General features: G+C 42.2%; 1 protein-coding gene across 1 annotated transcript; it reads left to right on the top strand.

The window, feature by feature from the left end:
• Positions 1-8,494: 8,494 nt before the first annotated feature.
• Positions 8,495-10,786, top strand: Calhm6 (calcium homeostasis modulator family member 6). Its single transcript, XM_005363519.1, has 2 exons — positions 8,495-9,025; positions 9,645-10,786. Exons 1-2 carry the CDS (start codon positions 8,504-8,506, stop codon positions 10,071-10,073), a joined length of 951 nt encoding a protein of 316 aa, XP_005363576.1. The 5' UTR covers positions 8,495-8,503; the 3' UTR covers positions 10,074-10,786.
• Positions 10,787-18,013: the final 7,227 nt, after the last annotated feature.

The following is an 18,013-nucleotide window of genomic DNA, read 5'->3' as shown; positions in this document are numbered from 1 at the left end:
TTTTGCTGGAGTCTTACTCCAGAGGGACTCTGTATTGCAGAAAGGATGTGTGAAGTCGGCGAAGAATAGAGTCTAACCACTGGTTGTCTTTTAAACTGGTGGGCCTAACTAGCTCAGTCCGTCTTTATTTATACAGGTTCTAATGCATTCAGACATGAGCAGGTTCAAACTCTTTCTCTTTAATCATTTTTCAAGAATCATTAGCATTTATTCATTTTAGTGTCTCTTCTTTTTTGCTTACTTCCTTGACATCATTGACCTTTATCCCATATCATTATAATGCAAGGCAAATGTTTGAATGGTACTAGGTACATCTTATTCATACTGTGGCCTAGCTGCCAGCAAACATGTGGTTACAAAGTAAGAAATTTAAGCCCTGTGATTACTTCCTAACAATATGAAGTCAGCTGATGCCTAGTATATCATTTTCAGGTGTATGCCAGTTTCTAAATAAACGTTTATGTGGACTACAGTTATATCCTACTCTTTAGAGTTCTCAAAATAGTAATGATTAAGATCTAACTCTTTTTTATTGGTTTTTATTGAGCTCTACATTTTTTTCAGCTCCCCTCCCTGCCTATCCCCTCCCTCCCCCTTTCAGCTCTCCCCCAAAGTCCCCATGCTACCATTTCACTAAGGAGATCTTGTCTTTTTCTACTTCCCATGTAGATTAGATCTATGTAAGTCTCTCTTAGTGTCCTCATTGTTGTCTAAGTTCTTTGGGGCTGTAATTTTTAGGTTGGTTTTCTTTGCTTTATGTTTGAAAACCACTTATGAGTGAGTACATGTGATAATTGCCTTTCTGTGTCTGGGTTACCTCACTCAAAATAATGTTTTCGAGCTCCATCTATTTGCCTGAGAAATTCAAGATGTTGTTATTTGTTTCTGCTGTGGTAGTACTCCATTGTGTAAATGTCCCACATTTTCCTTATCCATTCTTCAGTTGAGGGGCATTTAGGTTGTTTCCAGGTTCTGGCTATGAAAAACAATGCTGATATGAACATAGTTGGGCACATGTCCTTGTGGCACGATTGAGCATCCTTTGGATATATACCCAAAAGTGGTATTACTGGGTCTTGCGGAAGGTTGTTTCCTAATTTTCTGAGAAATCACCACACTGACATCCAAAAAGGCTGTATCAGCTTGCATTTCCACCAGCAATGCAGAAGTGTTCCCTTTTCCCCACAACCTCTCCAGCATAAGTTGTCATCAGTGTTTTTGATCTTGGCCATTCTTACAGGTGTAAGATGGAATCTCAGAGTTGTTTTGATTTGCATTTCTCTGATGACTAAGGATGTTGAACATTTCCTTAAATGTCTTTCAGCCATTTTAGATTTCTCTGTTGAGAGTTCTCTGTTTAGGTTTGTACTCCATTTTTTTATAGGATTATTTGTTCTTTTGATGACCATTTTCTTGAGTTTTTTGTATATTTTGGAGATCAGACCTCTGTCTGATGTGGGGTTAGTGAAAATCTTTTCCCATGCTGTAGGCTGTCATTTTGTCCTGTTGACCATGTCTTTTGCTTTACAGAGGCTTTTCAGTTTCAGGAGGTCCCATTTATTAATTGTTTTTTCTCAGTGTCTATGCTGCTGGGGGTTATATTTAGGAAGTGGTCTCCTGTGCCAATGTGTTCAAGTGTACTTCCCACTTTCTCTTCTATAAGGTTCAGTGTGGCTGGCTTTATGTTGAGGTCTTTGATCCATTTGGACATGAGTTTTGTGCATGGTGATAGATATGGATCTATTTTCATTTTTCTATGTGTTGATATCCCGTTATGTCAGCACCATATGTTAAAATTGCTTTTTTTCATTTGATATTTTTTTGCTTCTTTGTCAAAAACCAGGTGTTCAAAGGTATATGGATTAATATCCAGGTCTTCTATTTGGTTCCATTGGTCTTCCTCCTGTCTGCTCTTATTCCAGTACCAGGCTGTTTTCACTACTGTAACTCTGTACTATAGTTTGAAGTCCGGGATTGTGATGCCTCCAGAAGTTCTTTTATTGTATAAGATTGTTTGGGCTATCCTGAGTTTTTTGCTTTTCCATATGAAGTTGAGTACCGTTCTTTCAAGATCTGTGAAGAATTTTGCTGGGATTTTGATGGGCATTGCAGTGAATTTGTAGATTGCTTTTGGTAAGATTGTCATTTTTACTATTTTGATTTTTCCTACCCAAGAGCATGGGAGATCTTTTTATTTTCTGGTGTCTTCTTCAATTTCTTTCTTCAAAGATTTAAAGTTCTTATCATACAAGTCTTCCACTTGTTTGGTTAGAGTTACTCTGAGATATTTTACGCTACTTGTGGCTATTGTGAAGGGTGTTGTTTCTCTGATTTCTTCCCCAGCCTTTTTTATCATCTGTGTACAGAAGGGCTACTGATTTTTTTGAGTTAATCTTGTATCCTCCTACATTGCTGAAAATACCTAACTCTTTAATTGTTGGGCAATTATTCCTGGCAATTTATACATGTTCTTTTCTTATAAGGGAACTAGAAGTTTTAGATTCCTTTATTGATATTTTGACATTGGAAAAATATCTGAGTTTTCATGTCCTGGTGCCAGAGAAATTTCTGACCTTTCATGTCCTATATAATTTCCTTATCTATTCCTATAAGTTTTTAATTTTATCTTTTAAGAAACCATTTTCCAAGTACTTAAGTTTTTGGAGTATATACATCTCCTTTTGGAATTGAATAAGCAATAATTATTAACCCTGGTAAGCTCCTCTTGCTTACTCAAGATGCCTGCAAAGGCAACCAGGGGTGACCAGAAAGAACAGTTTCTGTAACAGATCAGAGAAATTTCATTTTTCTTTAAAAGCTTTTGTTCCCTATAAACTCAGGTACAATCACGAATAGCAAAGCAAAACTAAGAGTTGCCATAAGAATAAGCACAGTAAAAAGTAGAGAGGCCTAAAGCCCATGAGCTCCCTAGGATCAGCTCAGGGGTCTGCAGTATTGTTTCCACAGGTCCTTGCCAAATAGATGGGACTCTCCAAAGGGCCTTGTCATCTAAGGAGCTCCATTTGCAGAATATTTAAGTGCCTTTCCCAGGGATGACAACATGACTTCCTCCACTTTCCCCTTAGAGATGGGCAACACTTGTATTGGGGAAAACTTTCGCTTCGTTGCGTACCACTACCTGAGGACACCAGATTTTACCTTCTTCAGTTTGGACACAGGCTTACACAACAGTTCCTTGGAGGTGGATACTCTTAGGCCTTTGGCTCCAGACTAAGCTGCATTTTTGATCTCTCTTTCAGACTTCTCCAACCGAGTAACACCTGGTTTCCCTGCCTTACCACTCTACAGTGGGCCATTGTGACATCAATCAGCCTCTGAGCCTGAAAGCCAATCTAATAAGCTTATATTCATACTATTTTTGAATTGGTTAATGAAGTAATTAATTTAGTTGGAGGAGGGGCTGACAATTAATTGCAACAAAAATATATTTGAAACCAAGTCCTCAACTAAACAACAACCCCTACTGTTGGTTACATTCTGTGGATGTCCTTAGGGTTTCTACTGTGTGATAAAGCAGCATGAGCAAAAGCAGCTCAGGAAGGGAAAGGTTTATTCTCCCTACAATTCTCAGGTTATACTCTTCCACTGACAGAAGTCAGACCAGGAACTTAAGGCAGGAGCCTAGAGGCAGGAACTGAGTCAGAGCCCATGGAGGATGCTGCTCGCTCTTTTGCTCACATGGTTTGCTCAGCTTTATGGATTTGTATACAAGCAATCTGATGGAGGCACTTGCTCAGTTACGGTTTCTCTTCCCAGTTAACCCTTGCTTGTGTCAAACTGAAGAAAACAAAGAAAACCAGGATATTGGGAAAACCTTGATCAATTTAGAGCATGGGGAAGCAATAGAAATGCTAAATTTCAAGGTCGTGTGGAAGTCAGGGACCACAAAGTTGAAGTTTTAGAAATGAGAAATAGATGCACGAAGCCACAAAGATTGGCTGTTGTGATGGGGGAGAGTCTTCTGGCTTGTGTTAATTTCATTGGTTAAATAAAGAGACTGCCTTGGCCCTTTAAGACTCTCCCCCATCAGTTTTGTTGTTGTTACACTGTATAGCCTAACCTTTCCGACACAGAACTCCTTATGAGGATCTGACACTTGAGGTATGAGAAAAAGCAATAGAGAGAAAATTCCAGACAGAAGAAGGTTTATTCCCAAAGTTATCAAGGCAGAAAGGGGTTGACTGTGTTGCTTTTGATGCCTTAGAAGAAGAAAGAGTGAACCCCAGAGGGTCGGATGATAAAGAGATGCTGGACAAACCATACACAACTAAAGACAGAAAGATAGAAAACATTCAGAATAGGCAATGGAGAAAGAAAATAAATAAATGCTTGTCGAGAGGCCCTGGGAATGTGGATAAGTTCGAGCGAGGTGAGAAAAGGGAATGACTGTCCAATGCCATTGAATTCTTTTATGTGATGAAAATGCTTTATGTCGATGGTGGTGATGGAATGTTCAATTTTGGGAACATAGTAAAATGTGGGCATATACACTTTAAGTAGATGAATTATACCTCCATATCAATAATCTTCAGATATGTTCCATATTTTTTCATACATATTAAATGAACCCAAACTCATTAATATGGATAAAGACATTCTCTTTAACATTAGGGGTTTCATAGCAAATATATCAGAAATCATCTTTGGGAATGTCCTGGGCTCTCTCTTGAGGCTAGTGGACTGCAGTGAGAAGCAGCTTCCTGCAAGGCAGATGCAAACAGCTTTCAGATTGATAGTCTGTGGTTTCCTTTAAGTTTCTGTTGCTTTCTTTACCCAGAAATGCTGGTGATTTGAAACTCATTCCTGATATTACTCGTGAGAGTTGAGAAACAAAATACACAAAGAAAGTCAGACACACCATCATTGGTTTTGTGGTGTGTGAACACAAGAAGACAAGAATCTTCTGTTTGTTTATGAGACGACTGTTCAGATCATAGATTTTCCACAATTCTTTTAAATAATGCTATTTTATGTGAGTCTACTTTGTCTCTTAGTTTAATTTCTGAGCAGTAGTCTCTAGAATACTGCTGGCTCTAGAGGACTGGATTACACTCAAAAGACCCAGAATTAAAACCACTCACAGAGCCAGAGGTGTTCTGGGAGAAAGTTCTGACAGAACCAGAATTCCCCCAAAGCTGTAGAACTTTGTGAGTCTAGCATGATCACAATCATGCCTGGGAGATCGTGATGTGTGAATATAGAGGAAGCAAATCTGGTGAGCAGAAGTGGGGGCAGAAGTGGGGGCAGGGTGGGAATGGTGTTTAGAGACTGACCCAACACTGTGTTGTTATAACTCAAGCTGTTTCTGAGCAGAAGTTCAAGTGAATGTTCTGGTCTATGAAGCCCTGAACCTGCCCTTCCACCTGCACCTTTGTTCTCAAAATGTGCCACCTCGGTTCTCACCTTTAACATTCAGTCCATTGTTCTGGTCTTCTTTACAGCCAAGTTCAATTGCATTCAATGAGCATATATTAATGGTTATCTCCTCACAGGACTTTCAGAACACTTCCGGTCACCCCATTTTTTTCTCCCTCCATATAATCGTTAGAACCACATTTCAATTTTGTGTTCTATCTAACAGTATCAACCACTTCCTATAGGAACCCCGCATAGCCTGCATGCTTATTAATCATTTTAATGAATGACTAACAAATGAATTAATGAGTTGATGAGTTAATTTAGTTGGCGAAGGAAGCAGGCGGATTTATGTGGGAAAGAAAAACTGGAATTGGATCCTTGAATGACAAGTGTCAGAGAACAGCAAGTTGCTTGTCACCTCCATTGAAACTGCATAAACAAAAGAATGAGAACAGATGATAGAGCGTAGAGTTGAGGTAGGAGAGGGGATATTCTGGGTGGCTTTGAGCTTTGGTGGAGGATAAACCATTATAGAGAGGTAGGAAATCTCAGATTTGGCCATTAATAGATAGTAACCAGGAAAAGACTGACCCTTCTCTGCATGAGAAATACGGTTGGGTGGGGGATCTTGTCTGATTTCAGGTGTGTTGGGTTTGCCTTGGTTAGTACTTGGATGGTGGAAATGTAAGAATAAGCTTCAGTCAGAGACTGGAAAACTGTGGTTCTTAGGTTTCAATTAAGGAAAACTTGAATAAAGAATAAAGACTGTGAACCCAGCCAGGTTTTTCTCTTGATGGAGTATGGAAACTGTGGATAAGAACAAAACATAATTGGGATAAAGATGAAGACCCATCTAGCAATGAGAAGAAAGTTAGCCAAGATTCATGGGAAGAAGACAGAGAACTAGAGAGACAAGAATCACCATTGACTTGATCACCCTCAAACATTCAGAGTCGCTAGCCCTAGTGAGGCTTCTTCTTATAGCACCCTTGAGTTTCAGTGCTATGTTAAAGTTGCTGGTGGTAGTGGGTATGTATAGTTAGGAAGGCAAGTAAACTAAGGAAAGAATGTTTCCTGACCCATTTCAAAAATTCCCTTTAGTATAATCTATTAATACTTACCAAATGAAGCAAAGCCAACCTAGTATGGGCACCAAGAGCAGTCAGGTTTTTGTGAGTTTTTTGTGAGTTTTCCGCTCAGACTCTATGTGGATGCCCTCCTTGTGGTCAGCTAAGGAGCACATGAGTTATTTAGGGTAATGCATGGTTATCAAGAGCCTGCACACACCCCTTGGTCTATAACTGAGCACACACATAGAGCTTTAAATAATATGCAATGGCAGTAATTGCTGGTTGTTCTTAGAGATGTAGTGTAAGATGTAACCTGTCAGACTGATGGCTCTTTCAGCCATATGCCCAAATGCAGTTTTCTCATATGCTGGTCAACTTATCACAGTAATCATGAAACGGCCACTTCTCCTCTTCTTTGAAGATGCTGAGTTTTAGAGAGTAGTAACACAGAGCGAGCACCCAAGTTCAATGTGGTGTTCTTTCTAGTATCCTTCAGTTCATTTGGGAGCTGTGAAATAGTAGGGTCAGTGCCACAGTCTTGATTACAGTTATGATCAGAAGAACTGTCATGTGAAGAGTGAAGACGGGACATGCTAGATGTGGGGGGTTTCACTTAACTCCTGGTTAGTCTTTACTAACTAGAGTTCTGTTTTGGTTTTCATTGTTGCTGTTGTTTGTTTTTGTGAAGCCCTGGTTTCTCTGGAACTCCAGATATAGTCTAGTTTTGCTTTGAATTTACAGAGATCGACCTGCCTCTATATACCAGGCTGGCTTTGAACTCACAGAGATCTACCTGCCTCTGCCTCCCCGGTGCTGTATTAGCACCAGCAACTCCAGTCTCTCGGTGTTTTTTGAGTAGCCATATACTTTTCCCTGTGCTGATGGTCTGTGGTCATGAAGCAATCATTTGACATCGCTGGAGGTACAGATACTGTTGTGGCATACCTGTGAAAGATATCCATTATACTGAAGAGTTAAATAACAGTATATTCAGCCTTTGGGGATATTGGAGAGAGAAAGTGTGTGTGTGTGTGTGTGTGTGTGTGTGTGTGTGTGAAGGGGTCAGTGAAAACTAACCTAGCACCACCCTACTGGAGGGGGAGCATCATACAGAAAAATTAGAATTTGACTTCATTTGCAGTTTTTCTATCTTTCAGCTTTTGAAGGAAAATAAGTTTGTCTCTGTTTCCTGCAAATGGCATGATTTTTGTAGTTGGGTGTTAGCTTAGGAATTAGGATTGCAACAATAGGAGGGAATTCAACAGCTTTCTTATTTTGATCAGCTGGCTACATTGTAAGAAGTCATGTTGGTTTGGAGCAAACAGAGTTGCTCTGGTAGAGTTCCAGAACTGATGGAACAGTGTGACCAGGGCCTTCTGCTCTGTCCTTTGCACCTTGGATCCTGGAAGACTGGCTAGAGGCCGAGAGATAAATAAAGGACAGGCAAGAGACAGCCATGGGATGCAGCTGAGATCAGGTGGGGGTCTCCCCAAACCTTAGCTTGTATATTAGGGTGAGGGGTTAGTCTGGAAAGTCACCTCTGTAGGCCAGCATTCACAGCCTGTAAACTTCCAGGAGAAAGCTGCAGTTGCTAGTCTTGCACTCTTGGATCAACTGTTTATAAACAAGCATACTCAGACTCCGAAGGAAAGCCTTGCCAATACTCTTGACCCTGACCCGTATGGGTAATGGCTTTGCCAATTTACCATAGATCGATTGGTGTAGGAGTCCTCAACAGGCTGCCGGTGTCAATATACAGTCATTCACATCTCTCACTCAGGGTTTCCTCTGCTCCCCTCAGTCTTTGGATGTGGAGTGGGGTCCCGGGAAGTCAAGGATCTGGGGGCGTATTCATGGACCCATGTCAGAGCTACTTTGGTTGAAAAGGAAAGTGAAACCCGGAGAGAGCTGAGAAGCCCTCTTCCCTTTCTAAAGTAGTTTCAAAGCAGAGTGTAAAGTCCCAGACCCGGTTCACTCAACCCTCCCCCCTCCCGACTCACAGAGCAGAACTGAAGCTTCTGGACCCAGCGGGGTGCCCAGGGTGAACAGAATCCATGGAGAAGATCAAGACAGTGCTGGAACTGCTGCAGAGCAAGCACCGCAGCACCCTGGGCTATGGCTTGGTGACCCTGTTGACGGTGGGTGGGGAGAAGATCTTCTCCCAGGTGGTGTTCCAGTGTCCGTGCAACGCTACCTGGAACCTGCCCTATGGCCTGGTGTTCCTGTTGGTGCCAGCGCTCGCACTCTTTCTCTTGGGCTATGCGCTGAACACAAGCACCTGGCGCCTGCTCACCGGCTGCTGCTCCCGGAGCACGAGTTCCAGCTCCGGGTCGCACAGCGCACTGACATGCTTGCAGATCAACCTGGCCGCCGCGCTCGCGCCCCTCACCTGGGTGGCGGTGGGGCTGCTAGGGGGCTCCTTCTACGAGTGTGCTGTCAGCGGTAGCGCGCGCATGGCGAAGTATCTGTGCGGAAACCTCAACAGCAGCTGCGCTATCAAACTACCGCAGGTTCCCTGCAACCAACAGGAGGCGGAGATGCAGGACATCCTGAATCAGCTCAAGGCTCAGTCTCAGGTCAGACTCTGGGAGCGGTGGGGACCTGTAAAGAGGAGAGGAAGAAGTTAGTAGATTTTTCTGTAAACCAGCAACAGTGAATATTTAAATAGCAGGGAGAAGGCTTTCATCCAGGAGCCGGCGCTGTAGGAGCCAGAATAGCGCACCTGGACTGGTACCTTCTGCATCGTTCTTTAGTGTTCTCTTCCACTGTGCAGCAAATACTCAGGCCAGGTGAAGTTGCACAATGCAGGAGAAACTAGAAGCATTTTTACAGTAGAACCCGTCTTGCCAGGCCCAAACCCACTACCCACACTACCCACGGACTTAGGAAGGCCTGAGGCTCTTTAGAATGGATGCTCCTTTCTCTGGATCAGCAGAAACCCCGTGTTTTCAGTTCTAGGAGAGTGATGTGTCATCTCCTCTTGGGCACTTGACATAACTTGGACTCTAGTTGACTTTTCAAGACAGTAGTTGTGTTGACGTACGGGGGGGGGCGAATTGTTGCTAACACTCGTTGTTTTAAAGAGCTTAAGACACGACTTGGGAGCTAGTGACTAGTTTAGACTTTATCCCAGGCTTTTTGATTTTTTCTAATGTCAAAGGTGACTAAGTTGCCATCCTGTTGTGTTTTCTGTAGGTGATAGGCTGGATTCTAATAGCGGCCATCATCATTGTACTTCTTGTTGTGACGTCTATCATCCGATGCTGTTCTCCAATTAGTTATCTGCACCTAAAATTCTGGGAAATATATTCTCAGAAGGAGGAGCAGATTCTTCTAAGTCAAGCTACAGAGCACGCGACCCAGTTGGCAGACGAGAATGTTAAGTGTTTTTTTGAATGCAGGAATCCGAAGGATTGCTACACCCCAAGCAGTAAAGCCTGGAAGGAAATCTCGGCGCTGTACACTTTTAATCCCAAGAAGCATTTTTACAGCCTGCTGCACAAGTACGTTAGTAGAAAGGAGATGGAGATGAGTGACCGTCTCTGCTCTATGGAAGGAGATACAGTGGTCCCTGTCCTTAGCTTTGTAGATGCCTCTGACATGGCCAGCACTGATGGAATGTGATCTTACAAATGAGCAGGAAAAAAATTATTTTGAATTGTTGCTTCATATAAAAAAATACACATTACCAGGACAGGCTCCAAAGCTACAGAGAAACCCTGTCTCGAAAAACAAAAACAAAAACAAAAAAATACACATTAGTATGTTATATGACTGCTTGCTTTCTTCCAAATTGTGAGACTTTTAGATCTGAAATTGTAACATATGTTTAGCCCTTTTTCTTTTACTATTTGTTTAAAAAACCTGAAGGAAAATAATTTACTCAAAATGACAATCTAGGTTAAAGTGTTAGATCTTTATTCTAGGTTTGTGTCAAATAAGAACCATCAGTGAAGGAACAATTGATCACATCTTTCTGTTACATTTTCTGACATTAATCTCAAGGTTGGGATTTTGTTGTTGTTTGCAAAGACAAAGTATTAGTATTCTAACACGCGTGACATTATAGCTTGCCTTGTGCTATAGTGGAGAGCACACTTTCTAGTCAGGCTTACTTCAAATACTATGAAATTTATGACTCGGATATGGTTTCTGTATGAAAATTAATAATGAAAAGGAAAACTGTAGGCAGTGATATTTTTTGCTTTTAAGGTCAAAGACTGGGTGTGGTAGCACACACCTTTGACCCTATAATCAGGAGGCAGAAGTAAGCAGGTTTCTGGATTCGAGGCCACCCCAAATTCCAGATCTCAAACAAAATAAAATAAAACAAACAAAAAAGATTTGCCAGTCTGTGCTGTGTTTTTAATGTCAAAGGAAATTTTCAAAAACTATCCACAATGATGAATTTAAATTGCACACACCAAAAAGAAGCTGAGGGTTGAAGTGATCGCTCAGTGCCTAAGAGCTTTTGAAGGGGACCCAGCTTCAGTCCCCAGCACCTATATATTGGCTCATAACCACTTGTAACTTCAGTTCTAGGGCTCTGATGCCACCTTCTGACCTCTTTAGACCTTGTACCACTGTGGTGTACATACATGCATGCAGGCAAAAGACCAATACATATAAAACAAAAATAAAACTTTTTACAAGGAGAGACAGAATAGTATTATGATCCCTCCCCCTGTACATCTAGTCATCATGCATTTTCAAAAGAGTAGGGAAGCAAGATAAAAGCCATGTCATCCAAATAATTAAAAAGAATACAACCATGATCTGGTTTAGAGCAGGGGAGTTAGGGTTTTGGGAGAACCTGTGAGAAGCTGGAGTGTAAAGTAGCAGGTGAGCAGAGACTTGCAGTCAGGTGACAGTGTGTGGGAGGCTGAGGTGGGAGGGACTTAGCACTGCCGAGGTCATACAGACACCTGGGAAATCAAGGAGGGGCCAAATTGTACAGGATCTTAGAACTCAGATTTGGTTTACAGCCTATTAGCGTATATTTATATGTGTGTGTGTATGTGCACGTGTGTGCACATGCGTGCGTTTGTGTATGTGTGCATTGTGTGTGTGCATGTGTTTGTGTGTGCGCACGTGTGCATGCATGCGTACATTTGTGTGTATGCATACGTGTTTGTGTGTGTGCATATGCTTGTGTGTGTGTGTGTGTGCATATGTGTGTTCACACGTGTACCAAAGTAAAGGTGGTGGAGCCAAATCCAGTTGTCTCTTAAGTAGAAACTGAGAGGATTGAACTTGGTGGCATTATTGGTGATTGAAGCAGGGAAACTGCATATTGTCCATAGGCAGGCTGGATTGTTGATGTGCAGGAAGGGAACACTGTAAAAGCAGCTACAGGCAGAATACTGCTCCTCGACACTGGAAGATCTTTCAGGAACACTGGCCTTTTATTAGCTTGTTGTTTCTGCATGTCCCAAAATTTACAGCTACCTCCTGTATTTTTAAACATGTGGGATCTCTAAAGTATAAACCAATTAAGCGCTCATTAGTTTTAGGTTTTAGCCCTCTTTCCTCCCCTGGCACGTTTTGTGTCAGCATATGCTTGCCCTTTTATCCATTAAACAGAACTTGTCATCAGGGATGGATATCTTGTTGTGGACGGCAACTCGACAGGACAAACTACGCAATCAGCTTTTCCCTTCCCTAGGAGATGTGTTTTTGAAATCATGCCATTTCTAGTTTCGCTTTTCCTCCTTTGTTTCAGCTTTCAGATTTGCTTTGTGTGTTCATCCCAATTAAATTTTCTCCATTGTTTGGCTTGTGTTCTACCTTTTCTTCTAGAACATAGAAAGTTTTGGAAAATATATTTAAGATAAAAACATTATAATGGAAGAAAACTATGAGATAAAATACCTCATTCCTTTGTAACACATGCTTCTCAGAAGGAGCCTTATACCAGTATCACACTATCACTTTTTATTTATTTATTTATTTTTTATTTTAAACTTTTTTTTTTTTTTTTTGGTTTTTCGAGACAGGGTTTCTCTGTAGCTTTGGAGCCTGTCCTGGAACTAGCTCTTGTAGATCAGGCTGACAATCTGATCACCTTTTAAATACTGATCTGTGTTTCATTGGAAGCGTCACCCCAGCCAGTGGCACCCCTATACCCAAAGAGTCTGGAATGTTTGGGTTAAGGCTTCACCTCAGCCCCCAACATCCATATATCCAAAAAGTCAGGAATGTTTGGTAGGAAAATTCGATACCTGGCCCCCTCCCCTTGGAGTTGCTCAGTCCAGACTCCACCTCCTAGAAAGCCTGCCAAATGGTGACCCCTCCTCAGAGATGCTCCAGACCACTCCCACAGGGTATTTAAACTGCCCCGGAGAGAACACAGTCTTCCTTCCCTGTCTCCATCCCTGGGGGTCTGGAAGACCTCCTAGGAGCGATGACATCCATTAAACCTGGGCTTTTTCTAATTTGGTTTGATTTGGTCTGATTTGAATTATTGCGTTGGGATGCAAAAACTTTTCAATCTACAACTCTTTCTACACAATATAATCTTACCACATCAGTATACTACAATTCTCTTCAGCAAAATGTTGCTGCGTAATTCTTTGGGTTAGCAGTATAGGCTTTCTTATTTTATAGACATATTTGCAAACATACATGCTCATAAAATGCATAAACCTTAAATTATCAAATGTGGTTACTTCTGGAAGCTAGGATTGATGTAGAAAATTGAAAAAAATTTTAACTGTGTGGTGGTGACACACACTTTGAATCCCAGCAGTGGGTAGACAGAGACAGGTGGATTTCTGTGTTTGAGGCCAGCTTGATCTACTGAGTGTGTTCTAGGACAGTCAAGGCTACACAGAGAAACACTGTCTTGAAAAAGCAAAACAAAATGAAAAAAGTAGAGGGGGGGAGGGAGGAAAAAAGGGAAAAATCCTAATGCACTTTTGATCTTTGAATCTGTGGTTAACTGTGCAATTAGAAAAGATTCATAGTTTTGTGTGGTTACTGAGACATGTAGCTAACAAAGCAGTTTTACATCTATAACCTAGGTCCATGTTTGCCAAGTTTGTGGGCTACCCACAAAACTTGTTATTCACATTCAGAATGGAGGACTTGAAAGTTAGATAGGATGAACGTATAAGGTCATATGGGCAGTGAAGGTAAAACTGTAGCAGAGGACTGACCTCAGGGTGGGTTAGTGTGGCTCCTGGGCTGTTTTCATCACCAATTCTCAAGTTCCCTTCTTAGCCATGTGCTTCTGTGAGCAGAGACTCAGATGTTCTCAGTGAGGCCCAATACTTTACATTTCATTCTGAAACACAGCAGCTAAGGTAGCTCAGACAACTTTGAATAAACATCACGTGACCAAGACACAATGGGATTTTTTCGTGGTGAGAACATGATCATTGTCATTGGGCAAGACAGACTACAGCATGGACCCGAGAGACACATTTCCTGATTTGCTATGTGTTTACTGGCTTAACAGATGAACTTTCATTATCACCCTAGCTGTATGCTCTTCTGAAACTTTAATCTCAGGTGAGATACAGGAGAGAGATTATGTGTTTAAAACCTGCTGAAAGACATACATTATTGCCAGAGACCATTCTCCACTGTGATGAGCACTAGGCAAGATAACACAGTTTAGACACCGTGGATTAAGCATGGTCTCCAGCCAAAGCCACGGCTGAAAATATCAACAGTCTATGAACTGCAAGTCCCTAGGGAACACCTGATGGTACAACCCAGCCTCAAATGCCTCTGGCTTAACATCGGCTGGGAAAACCTGTTTCACAATATACTACATCTTATCTACCAGGTGTCTTGTGGTAAATAATTCTCTAGAAGACAAAAGGCAGAGTACAGCCTCTGCAAACCCGCTGCTGTTTATTTTGTCAGCTGCCAACTGTGGCAGTCTCCCCAAGAGGTCACTGTTTCTGTTGCCTTGACTTTGATGGAGATCCAAACTGTTGATACCAGCAAATAGAGGCTAAGCTCCAGCAGGTGAGGAAGAGACTGCTGCTCAGTTTCCAAAACAGGAAGTTGAATTTGTGGCTCCCGGGCAAAAGAGGGACTTGCAGGGCTTGGCTGTCGCTGACAAAGAATCTGAGAACTTCATACAACTTTTTATGGAAATAGATTTCCATACATTGGGCCGTAGGAGCGGTGTGTGTGTGTGTGTGTGTGTGTGTGTGTGTGTGTGTGTATAAATTGGTAGCATTTGAAGAGTGGAAGAAGTGAAACTACTGGTTGGTTAGCCAATGTTCAGAAGTGGGCGGCTTTCACGGGGCTGAGGATTTCAGTACTTAAGCAAAAGGGTTGGTGAGCAACTGGGACAGGTTTCCATTTAGTTCCAGTTTGGGTTTTGTTGGGGGATAAACCCTGGCCAACAGCAACTTAGAGGAGGAAAGGAATTGTCTGGTGCACACATCTACATCACAATCCATGATAAAGGGATGCCAGGGCAGAGGCTGGAGGCAGAGACCATGGGGGAGTGATTGATGCTTGCTGGCTTGCTTCCTCTTACTTGCTCAACCTGTTTTATTGTGCATCCCAGCAATTCTGTGCTCTCTGGTTACTTGGATGCCATGTCCGGAATTCAAAATTTACCTACTATGATGTTTAATACTGTAGCAATATGTAGGAAATGGGATTTAGAATACCATGGAAAGCTCAGGACACAAGAAAGAGTTTCTAGAACTGAATCAACTGTGATGGGAGCCTCAACTATGGGTACGGCCTTTGCATGAGCCGGGGCTCCCGACTGAATAAAGGGGAAACTGAACACCAGCATTTACAGTCTCTGTTCTTGACTGTGAATACAGAATAATCAGCTGCTTCAAGTTCCTGACGCCTAACTTCCCCTCCACGCTGTATTGACAGTCAAGCCAAGCTTTCACATCCTTAACTTGCTTCTTCACGCATCCTGCCACAGTAATAACTAATGTGCCTATATATGTAAGCCTCCTGCAGAATGGTGGAAGCTGGCGAGAAATGAAATTTCTGGACCATTGATGAGGCTGTTATCAACTCAGGTGGAGCAAAGAGTAGAGAGATGTTGTTTGCGATGGGTCTTCCACCCCTGAGTTCCTGGGGGGATAACGTAGCATGCTGGAGGCTAAGAACAGCAGGTTGTGTTACCTATGTATGTGTTCTAGCCCCCACATCAGGCCAGAGCAGAGCTACCGGGTGATAGGGAGCAGCTGAGCACTCAGATGCTTGCAGGGGTGAGGAAGGGAGGGAGTGGGTAGCACGGAGTGGGGAGGGAAACTCATCTCATAGTCATGGGGTCGCCATGTGTCCAGGCTTCTTCAAAGACACCTAAATGCACTCAGAAAGAGGGCAGAGCATGAAATCAAATGTGTATGCGTTTCTTCTTAAAAATCAGAACAACTCTAACTTCTTGCTGGGTTTACAGCTCTGCCCAGGAACTGTATTGGATTAATGTGCAAACTCAAATGACAGACTTTAATGGGGTCACATTTCGTTTTAACTTTTCAGTCTTCTTGCCTCCAACCTTACTAGCAGGATTCCACAGGCTCATTGGCACGCCCATCCCAGCTAGTGGTTGCCCACTTCTCCTTGCAGACGTTAAGTCTGTTTAAAAATATTATTTTCTCCAATTCGGGAGCCTCAGTACTCCTGTCCCAATTTGAGATCTGACATTGACCTTCTCTTCTCCTTTCCTGTGTCCTTGCCCTCTTGGAGTCAGGCCAGAGGTTAGGTGCTTTTGGGTAATTCTTCCTTAAGAAATGATTGCCCTTCCTGTGGAAAACAAAAAGAATCAAAATAGAATAAATGTTCCAATGAGAGACCGTTGAAAGAGGAACTTCCAAAAAAAACCCAAAAAACTGTTGCTTGAAACAATATAGTCAGTCATGACAAAAATCAAATCAAAAGGTGCTTTTCCAGTGGCATGAAATAGCCAGAGACAAGGAGAGAAGAAAAGGAAGCATGGTCTGGAGGATGCTGCAGGGACAAGCAGGTGCTCATTGTCCCAGCAGACCTGAGGAGTCGGAAACTCAGGCCAGAGTGGGGCCATGAGCTACGTGATTACACCACAGAGTCTGTAACCCGCTCAGGAACGAACAGCATTTGGCGTCTAGCAGTGGGGCTGGACTACCATTTCGATTGATAAGAAATCTTCTCAGAAACTGTCACCTGTCACCACCACGCTCAACTGAGAGCTGAGGGTGAAAATTTCAGTCTCAGGTGTGTTTAGAAAGTATTTCCAGGCAAGGAAAGTGGCAGGAATAGTTGGAAGGAGGGACATGATAGTGAGTCAATGGGAATTAAGTTGAAACTTGGGTGCTTTTTGTTGTTGTTCCCCCACCCCACCATGTTTCTATAATGCTAGCCCTTTCCCTGTGTTCTCTCGGCAGTTTGTCCTAAGAAGCACTTCCAACTTCTAGCTCGATTGACCAAATGAAAAGATTTTAATAAAAATGACACAATATGAAATTCATATTTATCTCTGTTGAAATACATAATCACCTAATTTGTAGCAAGCTGCATGGTGTCACACCTGATGGAGATGTATAATCAACTCCTGAGATGGCTAAGGCCTGACCTATGCTATGATCACGCAATGATTATCAGCTGCCTGCATATGCGTGAACCTATGGGCAGTGCCCACCTGGCAGTTCGGGGTTGGCAGCCCATGCCTACTTAAGGGCTGGGAGAGGGTTTGCCAGGAGAGAGAGAGAAAGAGGAGAAAGAGAAAAAGAAGGAGAAGGTGATAGATTGCTGTGAATAAAGTCCTGAAAACTGCTGCAAGAAGAGCTCGGGGTGTTGCGTTTTTCCTTGCTGGTCGAGGGTGGACGCGACACTAATTTCTTATTTTATTTACTATAAAAAGATAGTTGGAGCATTCAGGGTGTCTCAGCGGGAAAATGTGTTTGCTGCTAAATCTGGCAACCTGAGTCTTATTTTTGGGGTCCCAGATAGAGGGAAGACAGATTAACTGCTGAAAGTTGTCTTCCAGCCCCCACACTAGCACGATGACCCCTGCCCATATGCACAGGTGCACACATGTACACACATACAAGTACCCACAATAAATTAATGTAATTTTAAATTTTAAAATAAGTGGATAGCCAAGAGACTCCAGGGACTTGAGAAAAAACAGATGCTAAATCAAACAGGAAGAAAAGTTACTGGAAGTAACAGAAACAACCCATTTTAAATAAAACTTTAAAAAACCCTATTGTTAATGACTTCAGGGGTATAAAAGAAACACATATACACATATAAATGAATATAAAATCTGTTAAAACATTTAAAGAACAAAAGAATACTTAGAAACCAACAAGATGGTAACAGATGGAATCAAGTATATTAAAGACAAGCTTAGGGGGATGGAAATCCCTTGATGCAGCAGATTAAGATAAATAGAAAAGCAAGAATAGTGAAGAAAATTAGGGGACCCCTCCAGGAGCCCAATGTCCTTCTGATATGATTCTGGAAGGAATCAGGGAAATAGGAGAAGGTGTCATTAAAGAAATCAGTTGCAAGTTTTCTCCAAACGGCAAGAGGTATGGACTTCGAGACTACAGCCAGCACAGCGGAAGGATACATACCCAGGTGGGAGG

Source organism: Microtus ochrogaster, linkage group LG9 (assembly GCF_000317375.1).
Source record: "Microtus ochrogaster isolate Prairie Vole_2 linkage group LG9, MicOch1.0, whole genome shotgun sequence".
NCBI classification, from domain to species: Eukaryota; Metazoa; Chordata; class Mammalia; order Rodentia; family Cricetidae; genus Microtus; species Microtus ochrogaster.
This window is presented reverse-complemented; position numbering and strand designations above follow the sequence as displayed.

Excerpts from the sequence above, each read along its gene's own strand:
- Calhm6 (XM_005363519.1), top strand. The coding sequence starts at position 8,504 with ATGGAGAAGATCAAGACAGTGCTGGAACTGCTGCAGAGCAAGCACCGC. Across the intron at positions 9,026-9,644 it reads AGCTCAAGGCTCAGTCTCAG|GTGATAGGCTGGATTCTAAT; the intron begins GTCAGACTCTGG and ends TGTTTTCTGTAG.